Genomic DNA, 21993 nt, shown 5'->3' with positions numbered 1-21993 from the left:
TCATTTGCAAAATGTTTGCAAAGAAAGCAATGAATCTAGAAGTTCAGAACTTTTTTATTAATTTTTTAGAGAACTTTATTTATTGATTTGACAGAGAAAGAGAGCACACAAGTAAGGGGAGTGGCAGGCAGAGGGAGAGGGAGAAGCAGGATCCCCACTGAGCAGGGAGCCCGATGCAGGGCTTGATCCCAAGACTCTGGGATCATCTCCTGAGCTGAAAGCTGACGCTTAACCAACTGAGCGCTAGAAGTCTAGAACTTTAAAAAGACAGTCCTGGCACCACATTCATTTTAGGATAGTAACTTAGTCGTGGTTGTCTATATTAAAGCAAAAAAGGAAATTTTGAAATTAAGGCTGCTCCCTGTTTTAGTTCATTTATTTCTAGTAGAACACTGCGTTATGGGGGGCAGATTTGGGGATCTGAGTTGATGCAGTCACTCATTCAGTCAAACATTTATTGATCATTTACTGTAACCAAGTACCACATCAGGTGCTGGGGCTAAAGATGAATAAGGTTCCATTCCTCCTCCTACATAGTTCACAGCTGGTCCACAAACAGCACTGTTTGTGTAGGTACAGGCTCTGGGCTTGGTGCATGGGAGACACAGATGCAAACCTGCTCCCCGCCCTCCAGGAGCCTAGCATCCCAGCAGGGGAGGCAGATCTGGCAGCAGGCATGTGAATGTGCTGTGGTAGTGTGCTGTGTTGTAGGCAGGAACAAACACACAGAGCGGGGGTTCCGGAGAAAGGAGGGATAAACCGTGGGGGGCATTCGGAAGTCTTTGGGGATGGTTCAGCTTGGAGTGGAAGAATCGGTAGGATTCTACCAGGGGTAGAAACAGCAGAAATAGGCCTGTAGGTCGGGGGATCCTAGTTAAGTGTTGGGACTGAGGGAGTGGAAGGGAAATAAACCAGCTCATGAAGGACCATGTGAGCCATGCTTTGGGGTATGGAGTCTACCAGGCTTCTGAAGTGTTTTCAGGCACCACTGTGACAGAATTACCCTTGTTTTCGGAAGTTAGGTGTACATTGCGAAGACAGACACAGGGAAGCTTGACGGAGAAGCAAGGCCCGTGGCAGTGGGAGCACTAAGAAGGGAGTGAAGGATGGTGAGGAAACTCAGAGGAGGCGCCCTCCAGACAAGGACAGATTATCTGTGGGCACAGGGGACGGGAGGGATGCAAGGAGGTCAGGGACTCTGGCTTTGCTGACTTGGTGGGCCATAGTGTCATGAGCTGAGATAGCTTGGGATCCTCTCACTATTGATTTTGAAATCTGTTTCCCGGTTTAGGCAGCACATTGGAGTCCTTAGAATTCTTAGACCTTTAAAAACATCCCAATGTTTAGGGCCCATCCTGACCATTCAGACTCTGTGGGGTGAGGCCTGTGTATTGGTGCTTGTAAGAGGCCCTCCCACGCAGCCTGGGTTGAGAACTGCTGGCCTGGGAGCTGTGCTGGGAAACCTGTTATGGTCCCCAAGGCACAGGTCATTCCTCCCCGCTCTGTGTATCCTGTGTCTCCTAGAGCTCTTACTGCCTCCCACCCGTATTTACTAGCAGCTGAGCTCACCAAGAACAATTACAAGAGTGGATATTCCCAGAGAGGCTGGCCTTCAGGAATTCTTCTGGAAGACAGTCATAGGACCAGGCCTGCACAGAACAATGTTTTACGAGCATTGCAGTCACTTATTATACGGTGATACTGCATGGAATAATTCCGTTGGGATCCAAGCTGCTTTGTTTGGAGCAGATCTGTGGGCCAAAATGTCGAGGCAGAAGGCAGAGGGCTGTGTCAGGTGGAATCTGGGGACCAAGGACGGGCTGGGCTAGGGCACCTGGGTTCCTGTGGCCTGTCCTGTGGTTTCCCCATTGTGGGTGGGGAGAGTAATGCAAAGAGGGAGAGGGTGCCTAGCAGTTTCCCCCTGGAGGAGAATGTAGAAAGAGTAAGGTCAGGGCAGAGAGGACATCTTTATCCTAAGACAGTGCTTCTGAAACTTGGGAGCGCACTTGAACCACCTTTGAAAATGTAGACTGATGCAGCAGGTGAGGCCCCCCAAACGGCTTCCCACGCTGCTCAGGTGTTGCCAGTGCTGCCGGCTCACAGACCACGCGTGGCGGAGCCGTTTTTTTGAATGCATCTCTGTTTTTCTGTACAGTTCTTCAATCGATTGGGTGTGTAAAGAACGGATTTTTTTTTTTGTTTTTAAGTCTTGAAGACATTACCCTTTTGTGGGGGGGGTGCCAGGTTGGGTCAGTCAGCTCAGTGTGCAACTCTTGGTTTTGGCTCAGGTCATGATCTCAGGGTCCTGATATTGAGCGCTGAGTGGGGCTCTGCCCTCAGTGCGGAATCTGCTGGAGATTCTCTTTTTCCCTCTCCTTTTACACCCCACCCTCTAAATAAAATAAAATAAAATAAAATAAATAAATAAACAAATATATAAAATCTTTTTAAAAATGACCCTTTTCATTCAAGTTTCTGAAAAACCAGTACCGTTAGAAAAAATATTTTAAAAATAGAAACTGAAAGAGAACATATGAAGTACTCTACTATGCACATCATTTTTTAAAGAAATGTTACGCCTTTCCTCCTGTGGATTTTTTTTTTTTTTTTTGTAACTCACGACCTGACAACAACACCTGAGCTCCAGAGTTGATTGCTTAGCTGGCTGAGCCACCCATGCACCCCGCCTCCTGTGGATTTTTGAGATCAGGATTGACTTTTTGTTTTCCACTTCCATGTGATTGTGAAGGAAGTGGGAAGGGCTGCTGACCCCTTATATGTCTCTTTACCAGCATGCCAATGCTTAATATTCCTTTAACAGCGTGGGCAAGTTTTTTATTTTACAGCAAAGGTTGGCCTTGGTCAGGTAGCTCAGATAGCAAATTCGCACTAAAGTGTGAATGACAGCAGAGAAACAGAGGAAACTTACTCCAGGGCCGGAGTAGGGAGGAGGACAGATGAGAACACTGGTTAGCCACAGGAGGTGCAGACACAGCCTAGAATTAGAAAGGGGAGTAGGAGTTGTGTAGGGCCAATTAATAAATATATCTATCTCTACCTACCCATGTTAACAATTTTTAGATAAAGCTTGCTTTTTTCCATTGCTGTCATCAGTGCATTGGTGCCTCTCCCCCTACTTGTGTCATCCTCCTTCCATTCATTCCCTCCAACTCTCAACAATTCACTTTGAAATGTGAAATATTTTGGTTCAAGAGGGACCAGATGTCAACTCCACCAAAGAATTTGTGACTTGCTTTCCCAGTCCCAAGAAAGTTGTGAGAGTGGCAATTACCAAAGCCCAAGAGCGCCCCCACCTGGAAGCCACTGAGATTAAACAAAGTGATTGACATACCATTGGGCCTTAAACGTGCCAGGGGTTTTGCTCAGGACAGACTCAAGACCTCTTTGCAAGGAGGTCAAAATCTAATGGGGAATACGTGTTTAGACATTGTAGAGCACTTCGAGTTTTAATTTTTTTTTAAGATTTTTATTTATTTATTTGACAAACAGAGGTCACAAGTAGGCAGAGAGGCAGGCAGAGAGAAAGGAGCAAGCAGGCTCCCCGCTGAGCAGAGAGCCCGATGCAGGGCTTGATCCCAGGACCCTGAGATCATGACCAGAGCCAAAGGCAGAGACTTAACCCACTAAGCCACCCAGGCACCCCAGCACTTTGAGTTTTTAAAAGCCAGGAAAAATAGAACAGAAAACTTGAAGGTTTTTACCAATTTTTTAGAAAAGCAGATAGAAAAAGTTTTGTTTCTAATGTTTCTAGAATATTACTACCTCTTTACCTTGAGTAAATTAGGTTGCAAAAGTTCCAAAAGAATTCTTTCCTTTAAAATGGGAATATCAACTTAGAGCATCTCCGATACCATTTTCAGCTCAAAGTGTAGATTTCATAGTTCATTATCAAAATTGTAGTAATTAAATAATAATAGTGGATTTATAATCGAATAGCACTTTGCCCAGTAGTCCTATATAGTCTAGCATACTGCGGTCTAGTGCTCTCTGTGGGCCAGCTGGTTTGTTCAGGCCTCACGACAATCCTGTAAGGTTCATGTTAGCATCACCAATATCATCACTCTCATTTTCAGAGGAGGAAACAGAGGCTCAGAGACATCAAGGAGCTTGCCTAGGATCACACAGCCATTACGGAGCAGAGTTGGGATTGGTCTCTGGGCCATGTGGGTCCTGTGTCTATGTTCTTAGCCACTGTGCGATAAAGGATGTAAGAGTGCCCGAGTTTAGTTTAAATAAATTTACTGCCTCCTTGCTGCAGACAGAAGACTAAGAAAGGGTAATAGATTTTGGAACTCCCCTCCCCCCCACCCATATGTGTGTGTGTGAGAGAGAGAGAGAGAGAGAGAGAATAAAGTTATCACTTGCCTGCAGTGATCTGGGTAGCTTAGAGCACCTCAGAGGCCATGGCCATCCTGCCCTCCCTGTAAGTGGTGGAGGTGTCTAATGAGCATCTGTTGGTTAATTGATTGATGACTTCCCAAGGCCTTTTGCAGCCTTAGAATTCTATTAGTCTCTCTACAAGGAACAGGTTGTAAGGAGTGAAAGGCAATTTATCTTTTAAGAATTAAGTGAAATCCTTTAAACTCTTGCTTTTTGTGCCTCAAGCTGTATTCTGATGGAAATGTTCTTTCTCAAGGTGTGGCAGTGGTAAAGTAATTTAATTTGGCTTTTCAAATAGTTGTCATCTCATACATTTATTTAAATAAAGATAGCTGCATTAGATACGTAGATGCTGTGGACAACACAAGAGAATCAGGGAACTTTGTAGACTTACTACAGTGATTGCATTGGAAACATTTTTTACTCCATTGTAACATATGCACGTGTGCACACACAGGTTCCAAGACCCTACTTAAAATCTTTGGGTATATCCAATATCCCTGGGTCTGGCACTGAGCCCGGTCTAGCATAGCGTAGATGCTTAAAGCATGGCAAATTGAATTAAGTGGAAGCAAATATTAGATTAAAACACTGGAAGCAATACGCCCATCTCTCAGTGTGCATTTGTTCTAGGCAAAGCTTTTGGGGGTGGGGCGGTGAGCAAGAATTACAGCAATAAAAAAATCATCTGTTCTACTGAAGAAAGAGTTCTTGGCCTAGAGTAGTTTCTAAAATGTAATAAAACTTGAATTAATTTCACTTAAAAAATTAGAATTTTTAATAATGTGACCCAGTTTGGGCTGAAGTTTACCTTTGCATTACCTATTAAGAAACAGAGTGGTAAGGAAATTAAAAGGTAAGACTTACTGTAACAGCTTTGTAATTTACTTAAGGGAAAGGTTTTTTTTTTTTTGCCAACCTATCCTGTGTACATTATAGCCAATTAGTGATGCTTAATACAAGTATTAGTCATTTAATTAAAGAAACTTAACATACTCTTAATTAAAAACACTTTAGGAGTTAATGTATATATAGTAAGGAACTTGTACTTATTTTAAAGCGGGTATTTTAAAAATGCAGATAGATTTCCACTAGTTGGTGCAAAAATTCACCAGTTGGTGAATTTTGGTAGTATGTTATCTAAACAGAATTTACACTGCCATAGTGCTACTGGAATTGTATATTAAAGAGAGGGACGAGTGCTTCTTATGTTTAAGAGAAATGTTCAATGGCCGTTGACGTACTTGGATCATTTGATTTTTTTCTTCAAGGTCCTGATCATCCCCATTGCTTGTCATACAAACTAGAACTTGGATCAGACCAAGAAATTCCCTGTGATTGGTATCCATTTGCTACTGTTCAATTTGGAATACTGGACACCTGTGCCTCAAGGACAGAGGTCAGGTCTCTGGGGGTGGAGAGTGATGTCCAGCCACAGAAGCATGTTCGTCAACGAGCTTGCTACAACATTCAGGTACATCCTCGTACTTTGGTTCAAATTGAGGCTTCTGGAGCTATGACCTGATTGGCTTGAGATTTCTGTTTTGCCCTTGTCAATGACTATGTATGTGTATATGTATGTGTGTTTATTTGACCTAGAAAAGAGCCCAGTCGTGGAAACTTGATGGTAACCGGTGAGCCAAATTCCTCTCAGTTCTAGAAATCAGGAACCTGAGTACACGGTGCTACTTAATTCTGCTCTCAAGGAAAAATAGGGCATTGAAAGCAAATTCACATTTCAAAAGCATCTGTGTCATAGAATTATGTTAGACTAGCATTTCTCAAGGTGTGTTCTTTGGAATACATATAATGATCCAAGAAAAAAATAAGTTGGGGAATGCCGTGCATTCAGTTTATTCAGTTTATTCAGTTAATGCTGAATAAAGACTCTGAAAAGTTCTGCAATAAAGAAACTTGTTAGACTTAATTTCTCCCAACTCATTGCTTATAGAATCTTGTCTCTATGGGTGTGTATATGTAGAATACCCATCAGTGTCTTCCAGAATAGTGCTCTGTGGTGCACCCTTTGGGAAATGCTGAGTTACTCTGTTACAACAATTTTAAATGTTCACCATTGGCTCGTCTGCAGTTTTATGCCAGATAAGTTAAGGAGTGACATACACTTGCACCTATTTCTAAACTTGTTTTTCCTTCTCATCTTTGAAGTTAGTAGATACAGAGATAACCTCTGCCACAGATTTCCCACAGTATCTTGAAGTGGTGTGATTATGTATGACATCTCTAACACCAACTGGTGGTTTTATAATACAGTAATATAAGTCAGGGGTTTTTTTTTTCCTTTCTTTATTTTGGACCATCTGTTTATATGCCTATGTGTTTGGGTCTGGTGATTTTTTTTTAAACTATATAAAATTATTTATGGGTGAGTGCCCTTGTATGGAGCCCCTTTGGGATGTAGGACTTACCTCTTCCAGCAGCTGGAAATTGCCCTGCTGAAGAAAACTGCCTTGCCTCAGGTCACACCCTCTTTCTGTGGATACAGGTGTATCAAGACCCTTTTGCCTCAGCTTGGGGTAACTCCACACCCCTCCTAGCTCCAGCTCACCTTGGGGGATTGGCTGAAGCCTTTAGGGTGATTGCATTGCAGCCCAACTTCTTCTATCTGCTTCCTTCCCTTCCCTTCCTTCCCCCACAGGTGCCAATCCTGACATCACTCCCCAGTATGCTTTCTACACACCAGTCTCCATCTCAGAGTCTGCTTCTGGGAGACCCTGACTGGTCACACTAGGTCCATAAGTATGGGTCAAGTCCAATGGAGAATTCATTTATACCTCTTTTCGTATGCATGGGCTGTTCCAGTTTCCTATTGTTTTAGAGGACAGCCCAAAACTACAGAACAAAGTCTCTGCTGCTTTAAGAGCATTTACTAATGCTTGTCACTTGGTGACAGTTTCAAAATGTTACCTTCCATTTCATAAGGATTTATTGAGCAATTTCTAAGTGCCAGGTACCACTCTGGATGCTAGAGACACAAACGTGAGCAAGAGACAAGTCCCTGTCCTCACAACACATACCTTCTAGCAGGGAGACAAAACATTATTTGTAAACAGATGAAGAGTTTCCAAGAGGGACAGATTCTAAGAAGAGAATAAAATAGGGGACTAAGTGAGAGAATGATGGAGAGCGCCCTTATTTCATGTGGTCCGGGAGGGCCTCTGTGATGAGGTAACATTTGAGATGAGATGAAGACGATGAGGGGCAGGTAGATGGTTCTGTCCAGCTGGTTTACTAGCTTGTAAACTAGTTCATATTAATGAGAGGATTTGGGGTGGGTTATAAATCCTAAGTGGGCCAAAGGCTACAGATGTGATACTTGGGGGGTATAATTGATTGCATGTCTGGCCAGAATTCTAAAGGTCTTATCAATATGTGTATTCTGTGTCTATTTTATAAACCCTCTGTCTGACTTTGAAGGGGAGGAGAGTTCCAGTCCTCTTCAAGACTTGACCCTAGAGGAAAGGGTTTGGGAGGCTTTGTTGCCCAAGAAGAGAGCAGGCTGGTTCACTAGGTGCTAGCATGAGACAGTGGGGGCGCCATCTGTGTCCAGAGGAGGAGGTGGCTTCAGTCCCCGCGTCAGGCGTGAAATAGGAGCCAGCAGGGTTGGTATTGTGTTGGTTACTGCGGCCATGTTCTGCTTTTGCATACAGGTTGAAATAGAAAAGAAGAGGATTAAAATCGATGGAGAAGACCCAGACAGAGCTGGTGACTGCGTAACTCAGTAGGAGTAGCAAGAGGAAATGACGACCTACTTTTCAAATATGTCATCACAGAAACCACATGCAGATCTGCTTCTGTGTACTGGGAGTGACTTCAGAGTCGTGGGCCTGGGACAGGTCCAGCGGCCATGTTTCGAGAAGTGACGACCTGAAACAGAACAATATTTTATGCTTTTGATAATGTTTGTGTTCTAGGGGTTTCATCTAAAATGTGTCTATCATTTGTATGATGTTTTTGCTTCCCATTAAAACTCTAAGTTTTAATGTGTTACCAGACAGTCAGCTTGGCGAAAGGGTTTTGGATTTTTAATTACTCAGTGGCTAAGTGTTTTGGACTGTGGGTCACCTGGGGGCCGTATTTATCATCTTCTGGTCCCCATCTCTTCTTGCTCTGTTAGCCCCTCTACTGGAGGGTGAGGCCGTCAAAGGAGACATAGTGGAAATACTCCATCTTTCCTCTTGCTTGTCTCTGGAATGTGGCTGGGTGTGGGGTGATGCCAAAACCACAGGTTAAAGTGGTGATGTGGAAGTATCTGTGATTTTGAGTAATTTATCTTCCTGTGCCCGTACTATGCTGGTGAGTAATCATTGACTGTATTTGGTACCTGTCTTCCCCCCATGGTGTTAGCATTTTCAAAATATATTTGTATTCTGGTGTGTGTTGCAAAGAAACTATTTCTGGGGATATACATATTTTAGTACAAGTCAGTAAGACATATTGCCTTTTGCTTGGAGAGATTCCTTTCAGAATGGAATGGCATTGGACACTAGTTAAAATATTTATGTATATTAGAGATGAATTTTTAAAGTTCATGAATATTGTCTCCCAAAAGTACAGACTCTAAGAATGTATTTTTGATAAAAGTATTTGTAATTAACACAAGCCTCTCTTGAGTAGAATTCTAAATCACATTATGATTATTTTATGCTGGTTCTGCTATTCTGCTATGTATGCTAATTCTACTTATTTTAGAGTATTTCTCTTTAAAAGGTAAAGAAAATGAAAGACACTAGATTATTTTACGTGGATTTTTAAGAGGTGACGTTTCTATTCTTCAAAGTCAGGTAAATGCTTGGGGTTTCTTTTTCTTTTTTTTGCTTCGGGTTTCTAATAAAAAGCCAATGGCATTAGCAGTTATAATTCTGTTTATAATTTTCTTTCAGTATTTACAGTGAAAGGTAAGGCTTAGATTTATGAATTCTGTAGTCTACATATTTTTTAGTCTGGAAAAACAAAGTAATCCTTGGGGTATTACTACACCTTCAATTTGTATTAAATCTTAAATATGATTAGGAGGCATGTTTCTCTATTTACCAGATTTGTTTTGAGTCAAAGCTGATGATATAATAATGTTCTTCCAAACAGCATTTATTTGTTGGTGCACAGACTCGATGTCACATGTTTTATTTAATGTTGTATTTACATTCATTTTAATCTGTTCAGGAACAGATTAAAACAAACACTTACGATGGTCTGTATCAATCAGTGGATTTATTGCTCTTCATTATTATACCTTAAAGACAAAAGATGCAAAGGTTGGCTGTTAAAATGAATTGGTCTTGTTCTTCTTAACTTCACTTGATGCATTGATCATAATGTCACATGTTTGAGACTCACTGTGGATGCGTAGGATCCTGAATATGTGTGTGTGTCATTTAAAAAAAAAAAATCCACCATCTTTCCCCATTAGCTGGTGTGGCACATTCTGGAGTGAATTCAGTCATGCTCAGAACAAATATGGAGGCAGGCTAGACCCAGTGCTGCTCCATCCTAAGGAAGTCAGCTGGGCTAACTACTGCCTTTCCTTTTATATCTGTTCTATGGCATCCTGCCCATAAAGAATTCAGGGTCTGATTCAGATGAACTTAATGAATATTTACACCTCCAAATAATTTCAGCAAAGGGTTCAGTGAATCACCCCTCATGTTCCACAGGTTGCCCAGTATTGATGGGTACCCCACTGCTGGGGTCATTTACCCAGCAGCCATCCAGCCTTCAGGAGCATCTCAAGATTCCGTGTTGAAAATATTAGTAACAAAAGGCTGACTGAAGCCCAAATTGAGTTTCTGCAGCAATGTGAAGGTTGATAGCATGAATAGCGGGGTGCTCCAGCATAATTGTTAATTTGCACATCTATTAGAATCCTTAAATATTCATTACTTAGCATTAAATTAACATTCTGTGAAGGGAGGAGAGGCTTTTTATGAGACTGACGTGCTACCTACTGCGCTAACGAGGCACCTGGAGGAGAGGCTTTTTAATACAATTCTTCTGACCTCAGAAATGGCAGAAGGTCAAATGTGACCATGGTGCTCTAAGTGAAAAATCTGGTAAAATTCATTTAGACTTACAAATCAAGAAGTGAAATTGCCTTCATCAGAAAGTAAATGATAATCTTCAAAACAATCACAAAACCCCTGCTTTTAAGATTGGGAAGGGAGGAAGGATGTGAGTGAAGGAGGAGCTACTCCTTTTTAACATTTTAATTTAAGTACTTTAGATCATTCTTCATGAGTTGGAGTGTTTGGGGATCAGTTGTTTGAACACCAGTGAACACACTGGTGGAGTTCCAAGGAGTTGACTAGTCTGAGACGAGTTGTTCTGCCCTCATTGTTCTGATCTGGTTGCCTTATTAGTCGAAGGATCATATTAACCACGTAAATGAATTCATGGCTTGATGGTTACCTGATCAATTGTACAGGTCTGAATTTAAGTACATTTCCTTTTTCTATGGGAAGAAAAATAGTTGATCCATTAAAAATGTATAAAAATAATTACTTCCCAGCACATAAATAAAAGTTGGAATTTTTGACCTGATTTATACATTAGCCAGTTCTAGGGTTTAGCTTCATTCTGGAGCTCTACTTATGAAACAGCCCTTTTTCTTACAAATTCAGTTAGAAGGCCTTCCTTAATAATAACTCAGCATTATTATGTCTTACTCAAAATATGATTTTTATGTCATAGCAATACAAGTAGAGAACAGATTGAGCCTTAATAATCATGTAACAAAGTATTTTGTAGATTGCATATTGATTTTTTTAAATTAAAGGTGTATTTCAAATGCTTCTTGCTGTGTGGTGGACTTATATCTTTTTTGCAAAGTCTGGGACTATTTTTTTTTTTTTTAATTTTTCTTTTTAAGGCATGAATTCCATTTCAAGGATCTTAAATAATTGAGTCTCTGTCAGGCAAATGTATACTGCTTCATTATGAAGGAGTTCAGTGAACGTGACATCTTGGCACATCCTGGAAAAACAACACCATCGAACTATAATCTGTGATGTTAAAGGATGATTTTTTAAAAGAGGGTCTAGTCGTTACCTCGTAAAGAAATAATATGAGTATGTGTCCAAGATTTTAGTTAACTCATTAGCTAATGAGGGAACTGGTAAGATGTTATAGGTGGTTTTGAGGACAATTCAAAGAGTAGAGACATTTAGAAGCAGTTAAGGATTTTGAAATCAATTTACAAACAGATGCAGAGTGGATCTATCCATAGGGCAATAATCAATAATCAGTTTACTCTACCCCCACACAATTTATTTGCATTTGTATGGACAAAGATCATGTGCATTAATATCCGTTCTCTAAAATTTACAGAGTTAGAAAATAACTCAAAGAAAACGAAAGGTGTTGATAACCTGAATAAATAAGCTAATAGGGTACCTGCTGTCGAAAGTCTTTGCCAGTTTTTCCTGATAACTGTGTGCACTTTGTCCACAGGAGAATCCTAAGGAATTCAAACGTTGGCAACTAGTATTATAGAAATCATGTTTATTTAATGCAATTTTTTTCAGTTTAGAAAGTGATTTTTATGCGATTGTACAGAATATGTTTCAGATAAGGTATGTGATGGGGCGGGTTGTGCGGGGCGGGGGAAGGCCATAGAAGTTGGGAAGATGTATTAGTTAAAACCAACTTAACAACTCCTCTACCTGTCCTTTTTGTAAGAAAGCTGCGTTGTGTTGAAATTCAATTTTTATCTAGCTAGAGAAGTTAAATCTTCAAACTGCACCAGGAAATAAACTTCATGGTGGCCAGATCATTGAGCGCTGTGTTAGCCACTACTGGAATGAACAGGGTTTGGCTCTAGTTCTGCAGGAACAACTAAAGAATCAAATGACGTAAACTGATTATATTTGTAGCCAAATTCCTCAAATTCCCATCAATCAATTCTCAATCGCTTTGTCTCAACTCCACCTAGACTACCTTGCCTGTTGTGTGTGTAGACACACCCTGAATCTTCTAGGTTGTGCTGTGTCTTTCTCAGACCCTCTTAGTACTCTTTCTTACCCAGGCTTCCAAAGCACAGGGGCTGGGTATATTTGATGAAGCCATTAGAAGTGGCCAATATTTAACCATTCTTGATGACAATTTCATGGGGCTCAACCTCATTCCCTGCGTATTTTCCCAGTTTACATGAAAAAAAGATCTTTCTGGTTATAATTGTATTAATACATTCCTGCTTAGAACTGGCATCTAAATATGAATTTGGCTGTATATTATTAATTTTTAAAGCAAGACAGGATTGCTAATCAGAAAGCACATAGTTGAGTTACAAAGAGTACCTTACATAAAAGCCACAGGTAGTATTCTGCCTTTAAAATCATGTCTGTAAGGAGAAGGAAAACGGATTAGACTAGTTAGTTGCTCCATCTTTTGAAAGATTAAAGTTCATTTCTCAGAGACTTTCCTGGGGATGAAAAGCAAATCACCATTAACTTCAGGAGTTGCAGCTTTCCCCTCGTCTTCCCCTCCTTCCTGCTCCAGAACAGCCTGACAAACCTCAGGGGGGAGGACAGCATATTTAAATAATACGGTTGTGTATGTTGACATTTTCCTGAAAAGTCCATGTTACACTACCCAGAATTTTTGTGGATTCCGAGATGAAACTTGCGATATACTTTTGAGACAGAAGAGGGCACTCGCAGGCAAGCTGCTGCTACCCAGTTAGAAAAAAAACAGCATTTGAGTTTGATGGTGCTTGTATTATGATTAATAAAAGATCTTGGGGGCATTTTGTAAAGCATTTCAAAGCATTGTGAGTCCAGTGGAGTATAATTAAAATTAATGCAGTAGACAAACACTTTAAGTATTCTTAATGCCCTGTCTAAAATGCTGTTGAATACAATTTTACACATCCCAGAGATTTAAATATCATGCTTCTCTCTAAACATTTCTAAGTACTAAAAAGACAGGAAAATGGTGCCTTCCTTCTCAACAGATTTCAAACAATTTTTGTTTAATGAGAGTTAATAAACTCTAAATCTGCTTACTTTAATATATTTATAAAATATTACAATTAATATATCCTGTTTGACTTCGAGTTTTTAGTTGCTGTGTATCAACTGGCACGTGGTCTGTAAAAAGCTCTAGCCCAGGAGTGTACTTTTAGTCTGAGGTAAGCAAATATGTGCTTTCGGGAGAATATTCCATACCGTCTTGCCTCAGGGGCAAGCCTTCACCCTGTGTAGTCCTCAGAAACCAGTAATGAGCATTGTCCTTTCAAGATGGGCTCTTTCATTAATCTTTCTGGATGGATGTTGTCAGTGTCTTATAAAGCCTGTTAGAACAATGTATTTCCAAAAATCCTACAGGATGAGTAGGTGTATGAATGTGGCTAAACACTTCAGGCTTCCCCAAAGGTGCCTTCTATATTCTGCGGTACAGAAGGCTTGTTTGGCATTGGCTGCCTTAAGTGGTCACATTGAATCACCTCAAAATGCTGTGTGACCATTGTTCCAACTCACTGTCTTGTTGACTTTAATGTTTATTGTGTGCCTACTGTGTGCTTGCCTTTTTCTAGACACTGGGGTTAAGCAATCGCAAAACAGTGAATTCCTGTTCCTGTAGAGGATATTTAATAGTAGGGGAATTTGGACAATAAACAGATATTGTGCTGTGATCATTGCCGTGCAGGGAGGGGGTTGGGGGAAGCAACAGAGTGGTGAAAAATTGAAACCCATTTTGGTTTTCAGAAGTCCTCTGAGGAGATGACATTCTAGCAGAGACCTAAAAGAAGTGAGGAAGCTAGTCACCAAGATCTCCCAGAGAAGGGTGTGTCCAGCAGAGGGAAATGCTAGGGCAGAGGCACTGAAATCAGAGGAGGGCCGACGGCTGCTGGGTGGCGGTAGCAGATGAACAGAGGGCTGGTTGGGGGAGAGATCAGAGAGGTTGTGGGTGGGTGAGGGAAGCAGATCACACAGGGCTCTGTGGTCTTGGGGAAGGATCTGGATTTTGTTCTGTGGGAGACAGGAGCCACTAGAAGGTTTGTGTCGGTGAGTGACAGGAACTGAATTACACATTAAAGATGATTGCATGGACGTAGAAGGGGGGTAGCAACAGAAGCCATGTGTGGTTGGAAGCCTGTTGAAGTAACTCCGGTGAGAGGTGATGGTGGCTAGGAGTGGTGAAGGGGGATGACATGGCTGGACACGTCTGAAATTAGAGCCAGGAGTGTGTGCTGACCGATTGGATTGGGCTCCCAGTGCGGAGGGGAAAGGGAAACAAAACGGACTCCCAGATTTTTGGCCTGAGCAACTTAAAAAAGGGAGCTGTCTTTTATGGAGAAGGGGAAGAATGTTAAGGGAGAAAGTTTGGGGAGAAAGATCAGAAATAAATGCCGGTTTGGTTGTGTTGACTTTGAGATGCCTATTAGACAGACAGCCAAATGGATACACCAGGCAGGAAAGAGGGTCGGGCCAGAGATGGGATGTTTAGAGACACTAGTATTTAAAGCTGCGAGACTGGGTGAGACCAGTTAGGAATGAGCCATGGAGAGCAGCAGCGGTCTGAGCCGTGGGCTTTCAGACTCCAACATTTAGAGGTCAGGAAAGCAAGGATGATCCAGGAAAGGAGATGGAAGAAGAGGAGCTAGCTAGACTATGTGTAATCAGTTGCCTCAGAGCTGAGGAGTAAGAACAGGCCATTGAATTTAGTAACGTGGAAATCATCGGTGATGTTGACAGACAACTCAAGTAGGAGTGGAGATGGTGAGTAGATGACTTTTTTGAGGAGATTTGCTGTAAATAGGAACAACAGGACAGTAGCTGGTGAGGATGAGATCTTTTCAACACCCCTCCCCCCTTAAGACCAAAGTCTTGGTCTCGTTCTTAGTAGGGTCTATAGTCTCCATCTTTTTCATCATTGTTTTCTTAAATCTATTGATGCTGACTTTGCTAAAATTCCCCTTCTCTTCCTCATTGCCAGTATTTCTCGAGAAAAATTCCTTGTCAGCTCTCGGTCCCGTGTCATCTGAATCTGGCTGTTGTTTTAACTAGGCGTTTTGGATGCACTTGCATTCCTCAGAGTTTCCACTAACTGTGCATGTGGTGTTGAAGGCATTACAGATTTAAAAGTAAATTCAGCCATTGCTTTAATCATCTCTTGTTTTGCTTTAGGACTTTTCTTGGTCAGTTTCCACCAGCCAATGTTATTTCATGTTGGTATGGAGATCTCAACTTCAGATTTTGTTATGGAATTAGAACAATTATGAACGAGTTGCTCGTTTCACAGTCTTGTGAACACCCATCAAATTCCTCCAAGTCCCTGCAGGACGAAAACAACACAACTATTTATTCAGTAGTTTTTATATTTACCCAACAGTTCGTACTTGGGTTCTGTGTTACAGTCTGTGGTAATACAATTCTATGTAAATTGTTGTCCAGTAACTAATACATGAATTTTAATAATACAGAAATATCTGCAGTAGGTACAATCTAGGCAACTGCTAATTTAATGTTTTATTTGCTTAATTCCTTCTTCAATTTTAAAATAATTAATGATTAAGATGGAAGAATAAGCTTCAATTTTAAAGGTCCTATTACTCATTTACAATAAATATTTCATGCGTCAAGTAACCAAACAAAAACTTCCTCAGCAAAAATATCACATCTTGCCGTACTCACTGTTTCACTCCTGTATTTTCACTTATTCATTTTGTAAATTTATTTCTTTATTTTTAAGTAATCTCCACACCCCACATGGGGATCAAACTGACAACGCTGAGATCAAGAGTCACATTCTCTTCTGATGGTGGGCTGGCGGGGGGCGGCGGGGGGGTGCCGTGTCTCACTGTTTTACTCTTTTAAATTTAAAGACACAAATAGCAATTCCGAATGGTCACACAGGATGACAAAAAATGAAGTCACTCAAGTTTTATTTCTTCTTCTTTATGATCATTTTGACTGTGAATTGATGGTTTACTCCCAGGAATCTGTAATACCAAAGGGAATGAAGACAGGAACTGCACACATGGCAAGTTTGAATGACTCTGCACCGTTATGAATTCACAAAATGAACATGGGTATCTGAGTCCATGAGTGTCTTGGGTCCAACTGTGTAACTGGAGGGTTTTCAAATTAACTTCTATGTAGACTACAATGTTACATTAAATGCTAAAAAGCTAATATCAGCTGATTTGATGTTTACATATATATTATTAAAACAACAGTAATTGCAGGAATTGTTTAGAATGCTATACCAATATGGAGTTGGGGGGGGGGATGAGTTGTGGGAGTTGTCTTATTTTAGACACGGCTTAGGATTGCCAGCGTGTGGTGATAAGAGCAAGCAGACCAACTTTTAGTTGTTTTCATTCTTGTTTGTAAATTTTCTACGGACAATGCACATGCCATTATCTGCATCCAGGACTGACTGCCCCCTCTCCCACCTTTGGTCTGCTCCTGGGTGGTGGATGTCTGCATGTTGGCAGTGATCCACAAGAAAAAGGAAAATGGGTGATGCCGAAGACAGAGAGAGAGAGAGAGAGAAATTGCTAAGATCATATCCCTGAGTAGACAGTAGGGATGAGCCTAATCTTAGGTGCTAATGAGGGAGGGGCTGGTTTGCGTAAGGGCAGGTGCAGTTCACCCATTGCAATAGGAAGAAAGTCAGAGTTTATAGGTACAGAGATGCAAGCAGGCCTCTTATTTTTTAGTTTCTTTTCCAGAAATGGAATTGCATTCAGAAGCTTTTCACCCTTCCATGGAGGGTGGGTGTCTGTGACTCCCTTTAAGGGCCCTTTAGGAATGACTTTAATTTCATTTTCTTGAAGAACTGGGTTGGATATTTTAATTTATGTGTTCTTTACTGGTAATAATGTTTGGATAGCAACTATACTGTCCCAAATGGGGAAGTTCATGTGATTTTGGGATTGAAGATTATTAATCCCCCTAATGGAACAGATGTTCTGACTGGGGAACCCGGTTGTGCATACTGTAGAATGTATTCTTTTTCTGCTCCCTGTCTCTGAGAGAGATGCCGGAGGTCTGTGAGTGGCTGCCTGGGGGGGAGGGGGGGGGGTGCAGAGCAGCCATGCTTGGCCTTTTGTGGCACTTTATTTTGATATTTTCACACTGTTCAGAGAGAATTCCACCCGAAGGTCCTCAAGTGCCATGAAAAGGACAAGGAAAGAGCATCTTTGAACAGTGGCATTGTTAAATGCCAAGAGCCTGCCTCTCCAGTGGATAATTTTGAGACCTTCTGAAACACTTTTCAAAGGCTTTGCTAAGTACTCATTGTGGAAAAGGACAAATTCTATATTAAACTCACACTGGGACCAGAAGTAGCCTTGGGTAAAATTGTGAACGAGATGCTGTTTGTCGCCCTCTTTTTACTGCCCTTTTCCTGCCAGTGGATCTCCACCCCGTTCCGGTAAAGTTGCTCAAGTCACTTGGGGTCTTCCTCCTTTCTTCCTCTTTGCCTTCTGTGACTGAGCACCAGGAAAGGATACACATCAGTAACTTCGATCTCGTTCTTCCCGTGGACATGGCCTCTGCTGCAGGCTTTCCTTTCTTTCTTTTTTTGTTTTTTAAAGATTTTATTTATTTATTTGACAGAGAGTGGGGGAGAGAGTGAGAGTGAGCACAAGCAGGGGGAGCAGCAGAGGGAAAGGAAGAATCCGGTCCCCATTGAGCAGGGAGCCCGAAGCAGGGCTCAATCCCAGGACTCCAGGATCACATCCTGAGCCAAAGGCAGATGCTTAACTGACTGAGCCACCCAGGCGACCCAATTCTTCCTTCCCCCAGATTTGTAACTGGTCCTCCGATTTTTGTGGCTGTCCTCCAGTCCAGGCTCCATGCTGTAGTCAGTGGGGAGCACCTGACCCGACACCGACCAGCCAGCCTTAGCCTTGCGTAAACTTGTCTTGTTCTCTGTCGTCTGGCCAAACCAACCTGCTCTCATTTCCTCAAACCTAACCATGTCCTCCCTTGCGGCCCAAGCTTTGGCTTGTAAGGCACCTCTCCCTGGGATACTCTTCCTTTATCCCTTTCTTTATCCCTGACTCATTCCACAGTCTAAGTTGAGGGGTCCTACTCCAGGAAGTCTTCTTGATTCTCCCTGTTGAAATTAGGTGCTCCTCATACGTAATTTTAAGTACTAATCTCATGACATTGTAATTGCTTGCATATTTTTCTTTCCTCTCTCCACATTTGGGATTTTCATTGGGTTGACTCTGCCTACAGTAATTTCCCATTCTCTGGGAAGAAGCCTCAGGAATGGTGGTAAGTTATTTCTTGTATCAATGTTAATGCTATGGTGTTGATCCCTTAGCCAGATTTTATCACCTATATGTCAAATAAAAAATATTGAATGAATGAATGGCAATATCATTACTTCTCCTATGGATAGTTTCATTTTTGGTCCCTATTCTCCCCCACCCCCTCAGTAAGATAGAAATTCTGTTTTATAGCAGTATAATGATAACATCAAATCATAACATTTAATGAATGCTTTCTGCAGAGGAGGTATTATGCTAGGAGCTCAAGGGGCATATAAGGATAATAACACACAGCCTCAGTCCTCAAGAAATTTAAAGTCTATCACACTTAGAAATATATTTTTTCATAATAAACACATATATCTTCAAGGGATTGAAAAAAGTAAAGTGTTTGTTTTAAAATTTGATTTAATCTTATTTTTGAAAGCTGCTGAAAATGAAGAGGAAGCACCTTTAGGCTTTTAGCACCTCTTCTGTGCCAGGGGTCGTGTTTTCTCATTTAGTACCCAACATCCAATAAAGTGGTATTTTGGGTTGTGAAATGAGTGTATCTGTCTTTTGTTAAACATATTTTGGAACCATTTGGTAGCTTCAGAAGTTTTTTGTCTTGCATTTGAAATAACATCAGGCACTTAATTTCCTAGGCCTGCCCCATAAGGATAAAATGCAATTCTAAGTTAAAATGAAGAGTTACTCTTTGGTGGGTACAGAGTTTCAGTTTTGCAGGATGAAACGACTTACAGACATGGATGGTGGTGATAGTTGCACAATGGTTGGGAGGGGCTTAATGCTACTGAGCTGTGTACTTAAGAATGGTTGGGGGGGGTTGTGCCTGGTTGGCTCAGTGTCCCACTCTTGGTTTCAACTGAGGTCATGATCTCAGGGTTGTGTGATAGAGCCCCACGCCTGGGCTCTGTGCTCACTGGGGAGTCTACTGCTTGAGATTCTCTCCTTCTGCACCACCCCAACAGATTCACCCACACTTTCTCCTTCTCTAAAGTAAATAAAATCTTTGAAAAAATGGTTAAGATGGCACATTTTATGGTGTGTTTTACCGTAATTTAAAAAAAAATTAGGTCCACCCTAGAGAAGAGAGCCTCCCTGATCCTTTTATTTATTATTTTTTTTAAAGATTTTTTTATTTATTTGACAGAGATCACAAGTAGGCAGAGAGAGGGGAAGGAAGCAGGCTCCCTGCTGAGCAGAGAGCCCAATGCGGGGCTGGATCCCAGGACCCTGAGATCATGACCTGAGTCGAAGGCAGAGGCTTAACCACTAAGCCACCCAGGCGCCCCCTCCCTGATCCTTTTTAACAGCTTTCTTGATGACTAGGTCTCATAATATTCACCTGTTTTAACTGTACAATTCAAAGATTTTTAGTGCATTCACAGCATTGTGTAACTATTACCCACAATCAATTTTTTTTTTCAAAGATTTTTTATTTACTTATTTGACAGAGAGAGATCACAAGTAGGCAGAGAGGCAGGCAGAGAGAGAGGGAAGCAGGCTTGCCGCCGAGCAGAGAGCCCGATGCGGGACCCGATCCCAGGACCCCGAGATCATGACCTGAGCCAAAGGCAGCGGCTTTAACCACTGAGCCACCCAGGCGCCCCCCCACAATCAATTTTACAACACTTCCAAATCCCCCCAAAACTTCCTTGAGTCCATTTTCAGTCACTTCTTTTTATTCTTTTGAAAATATTTTATTTATTTATTTGAAAGAGAGAGAGAGTGCGCGAGTGCACAAGTGGGGGATGCAGTGAGAGGGAGAGGCCAAGTCCCAGCTGAGCTCAGAGCCCCACTCAGGGCACCATCCCAGGACCATGAGATCAGGACCTGAACTGAAGGCAGACCCTTAAACAATTGAGCCACATAAGTGTCCCTTCGGTCACTTCCTATTTTCATCCCAGTCCCAGGCAACCATTAGTCTAATTTCTGTCTCTATATATTTGCCTTTTCTGAACCCTTCACGTAAATAGATTTAAACAATATAAGTTTTTTGTCTCTGGCCTTTTAAACTTAGTATTGCACTTTGGAGGCTGATCAATATTGTGTATCTGTGTTCATCCAGATTCACATCCTTATCAGTGCTTCAATCCTTTTTATTGTCAAACAGTATTTCATTGTATAGTCATACTACATTTGATTTACTTGCTTCTCATTTGATGGTCATTTGGGTTTTCCCCAGTTTTTTTGCTATTATCAACAGTGTTGCAATGAATGTTCATGTATCAGTGTTTGTATGGACATGTTTTCATTTCTCTTGGGTATGAATGGGATGGCTGGGTCGTATGGTAGATTTATTTTTTTTCCCAGAAACTGCTGAACTGTTTTCCAAAATAGCTGCACCGTTTACATGTGTAGTTCTTGTCAACGCTGGTCTGTGCCTGTCTTTTTTTGTTTCTTCCCTCTGTTCTTTATTTCTCTTTGATTTTCCTGCCTTCTTGTTAGTTAGTTGTGCACTTTTTTTTTTTTTAAGAACTCCATTTTGATTTATCTATAGTATTTTCAAGTGTATTTCTTTGTGTAGCTTTCGTTAGTGGTTGTTCTGGGTATTATATTATACATACATGACTTATCCGTCAATGTTTTTCCAGTTCCCGTGATTTGAAGAAAACTTATCTTCCTCTATCTTTCTCCATTGATAATAGAATTTGAGAACTATATAATGCAATGTTACAATTTTCTCCTCAACTGTGAAACACACTTAGAAAGGCAAGACAAGGAAGTCTATTACATTTAATCATTTTTCTTTCCTTTTCTTTTTTCTCTTCTTTCACTCCTTCCTTATATTGTTCCTTTTGTTCTTTTAAAAGAACAAAAACATTTTTGTTTTTTTAAAAAAAATATGTTATTTATTTATTTGACAGAGAGAGAGACAGCGAGAGAGGCAACACAAGCAGGGGAAGTGGGAGAGGAAGAAACAGGCTCCCTGATGACCTGAGTGGAAGGCAGATGCTTAAGGACTGAGACACCCAGGCACCCTATATTCTTCCTTTTATCATTTCCTTTCTATTTCAAGAACTTCCTTTAGCCAGTCTTTTAGGTTAGTTTTGCTGGTGATAAATAATCTTAGTTTGTTTTTTTTTTTTTTCATTTGAGAATATTTTTATTTTCCCTGAATGGTATTACCACTACCTTTCGGATAGTGAGTTAAATGTTCTTTCAGCCCAATTTCTTCCGGCTTTTATGTTTTCTGACTAGAAAGACACTTATATTTCAATTGTCTATTTTTGTCTTCGTTGCTCAAATTGGGCTGTTGTTCTATTTTCAAGTTCACGGATTCTTTGTTTTTCTCTCCATTCTGCTGCTGAGTCTTGTATTCGTTTCCTAGGACTGCCCTAACAGAC

The 21993-nt window shown here is 41.1% G+C and overlaps 1 protein-coding gene across 4 annotated transcripts in view; it reads left to right on the top strand.

Annotated features, from left to right (window-relative positions):
* Window positions 1–10332, top strand: part of STON1 (stonin 1) — a 46365-nt gene extending 36033 nt beyond the window's left edge. For all 4 annotated transcript variants that reach the window (XM_045979830.1, XM_045979829.1, XM_045979831.1 and 1 more), the window contains 2 exons: window positions 5673–5875; window positions 8070–10332. In XM_045979830.1, the coding sequence (XP_045835786.1) occupies window positions 5673–5875; window positions 8070–8144 (278 nt within the window). In that variant the 3' untranslated portion in view covers window positions 8145–10332. The remainder of the gene's footprint in view (window positions 1–5672; window positions 5876–8069) is intronic.
* Window positions 10333–21993: the final 11661 nt, after the last annotated feature.

Source organism: Meles meles, chromosome 15 (genome assembly GCF_922984935.1).
Source record: "Meles meles chromosome 15, mMelMel3.1 paternal haplotype, whole genome shotgun sequence".
Taxonomy (NCBI): domain Eukaryota; kingdom Metazoa; phylum Chordata; class Mammalia; order Carnivora; family Mustelidae; genus Meles; species Meles meles.
Note: the sequence above shows the minus strand (reverse complement) of the source record. Positions and strands in the feature narration are given on the sequence as shown.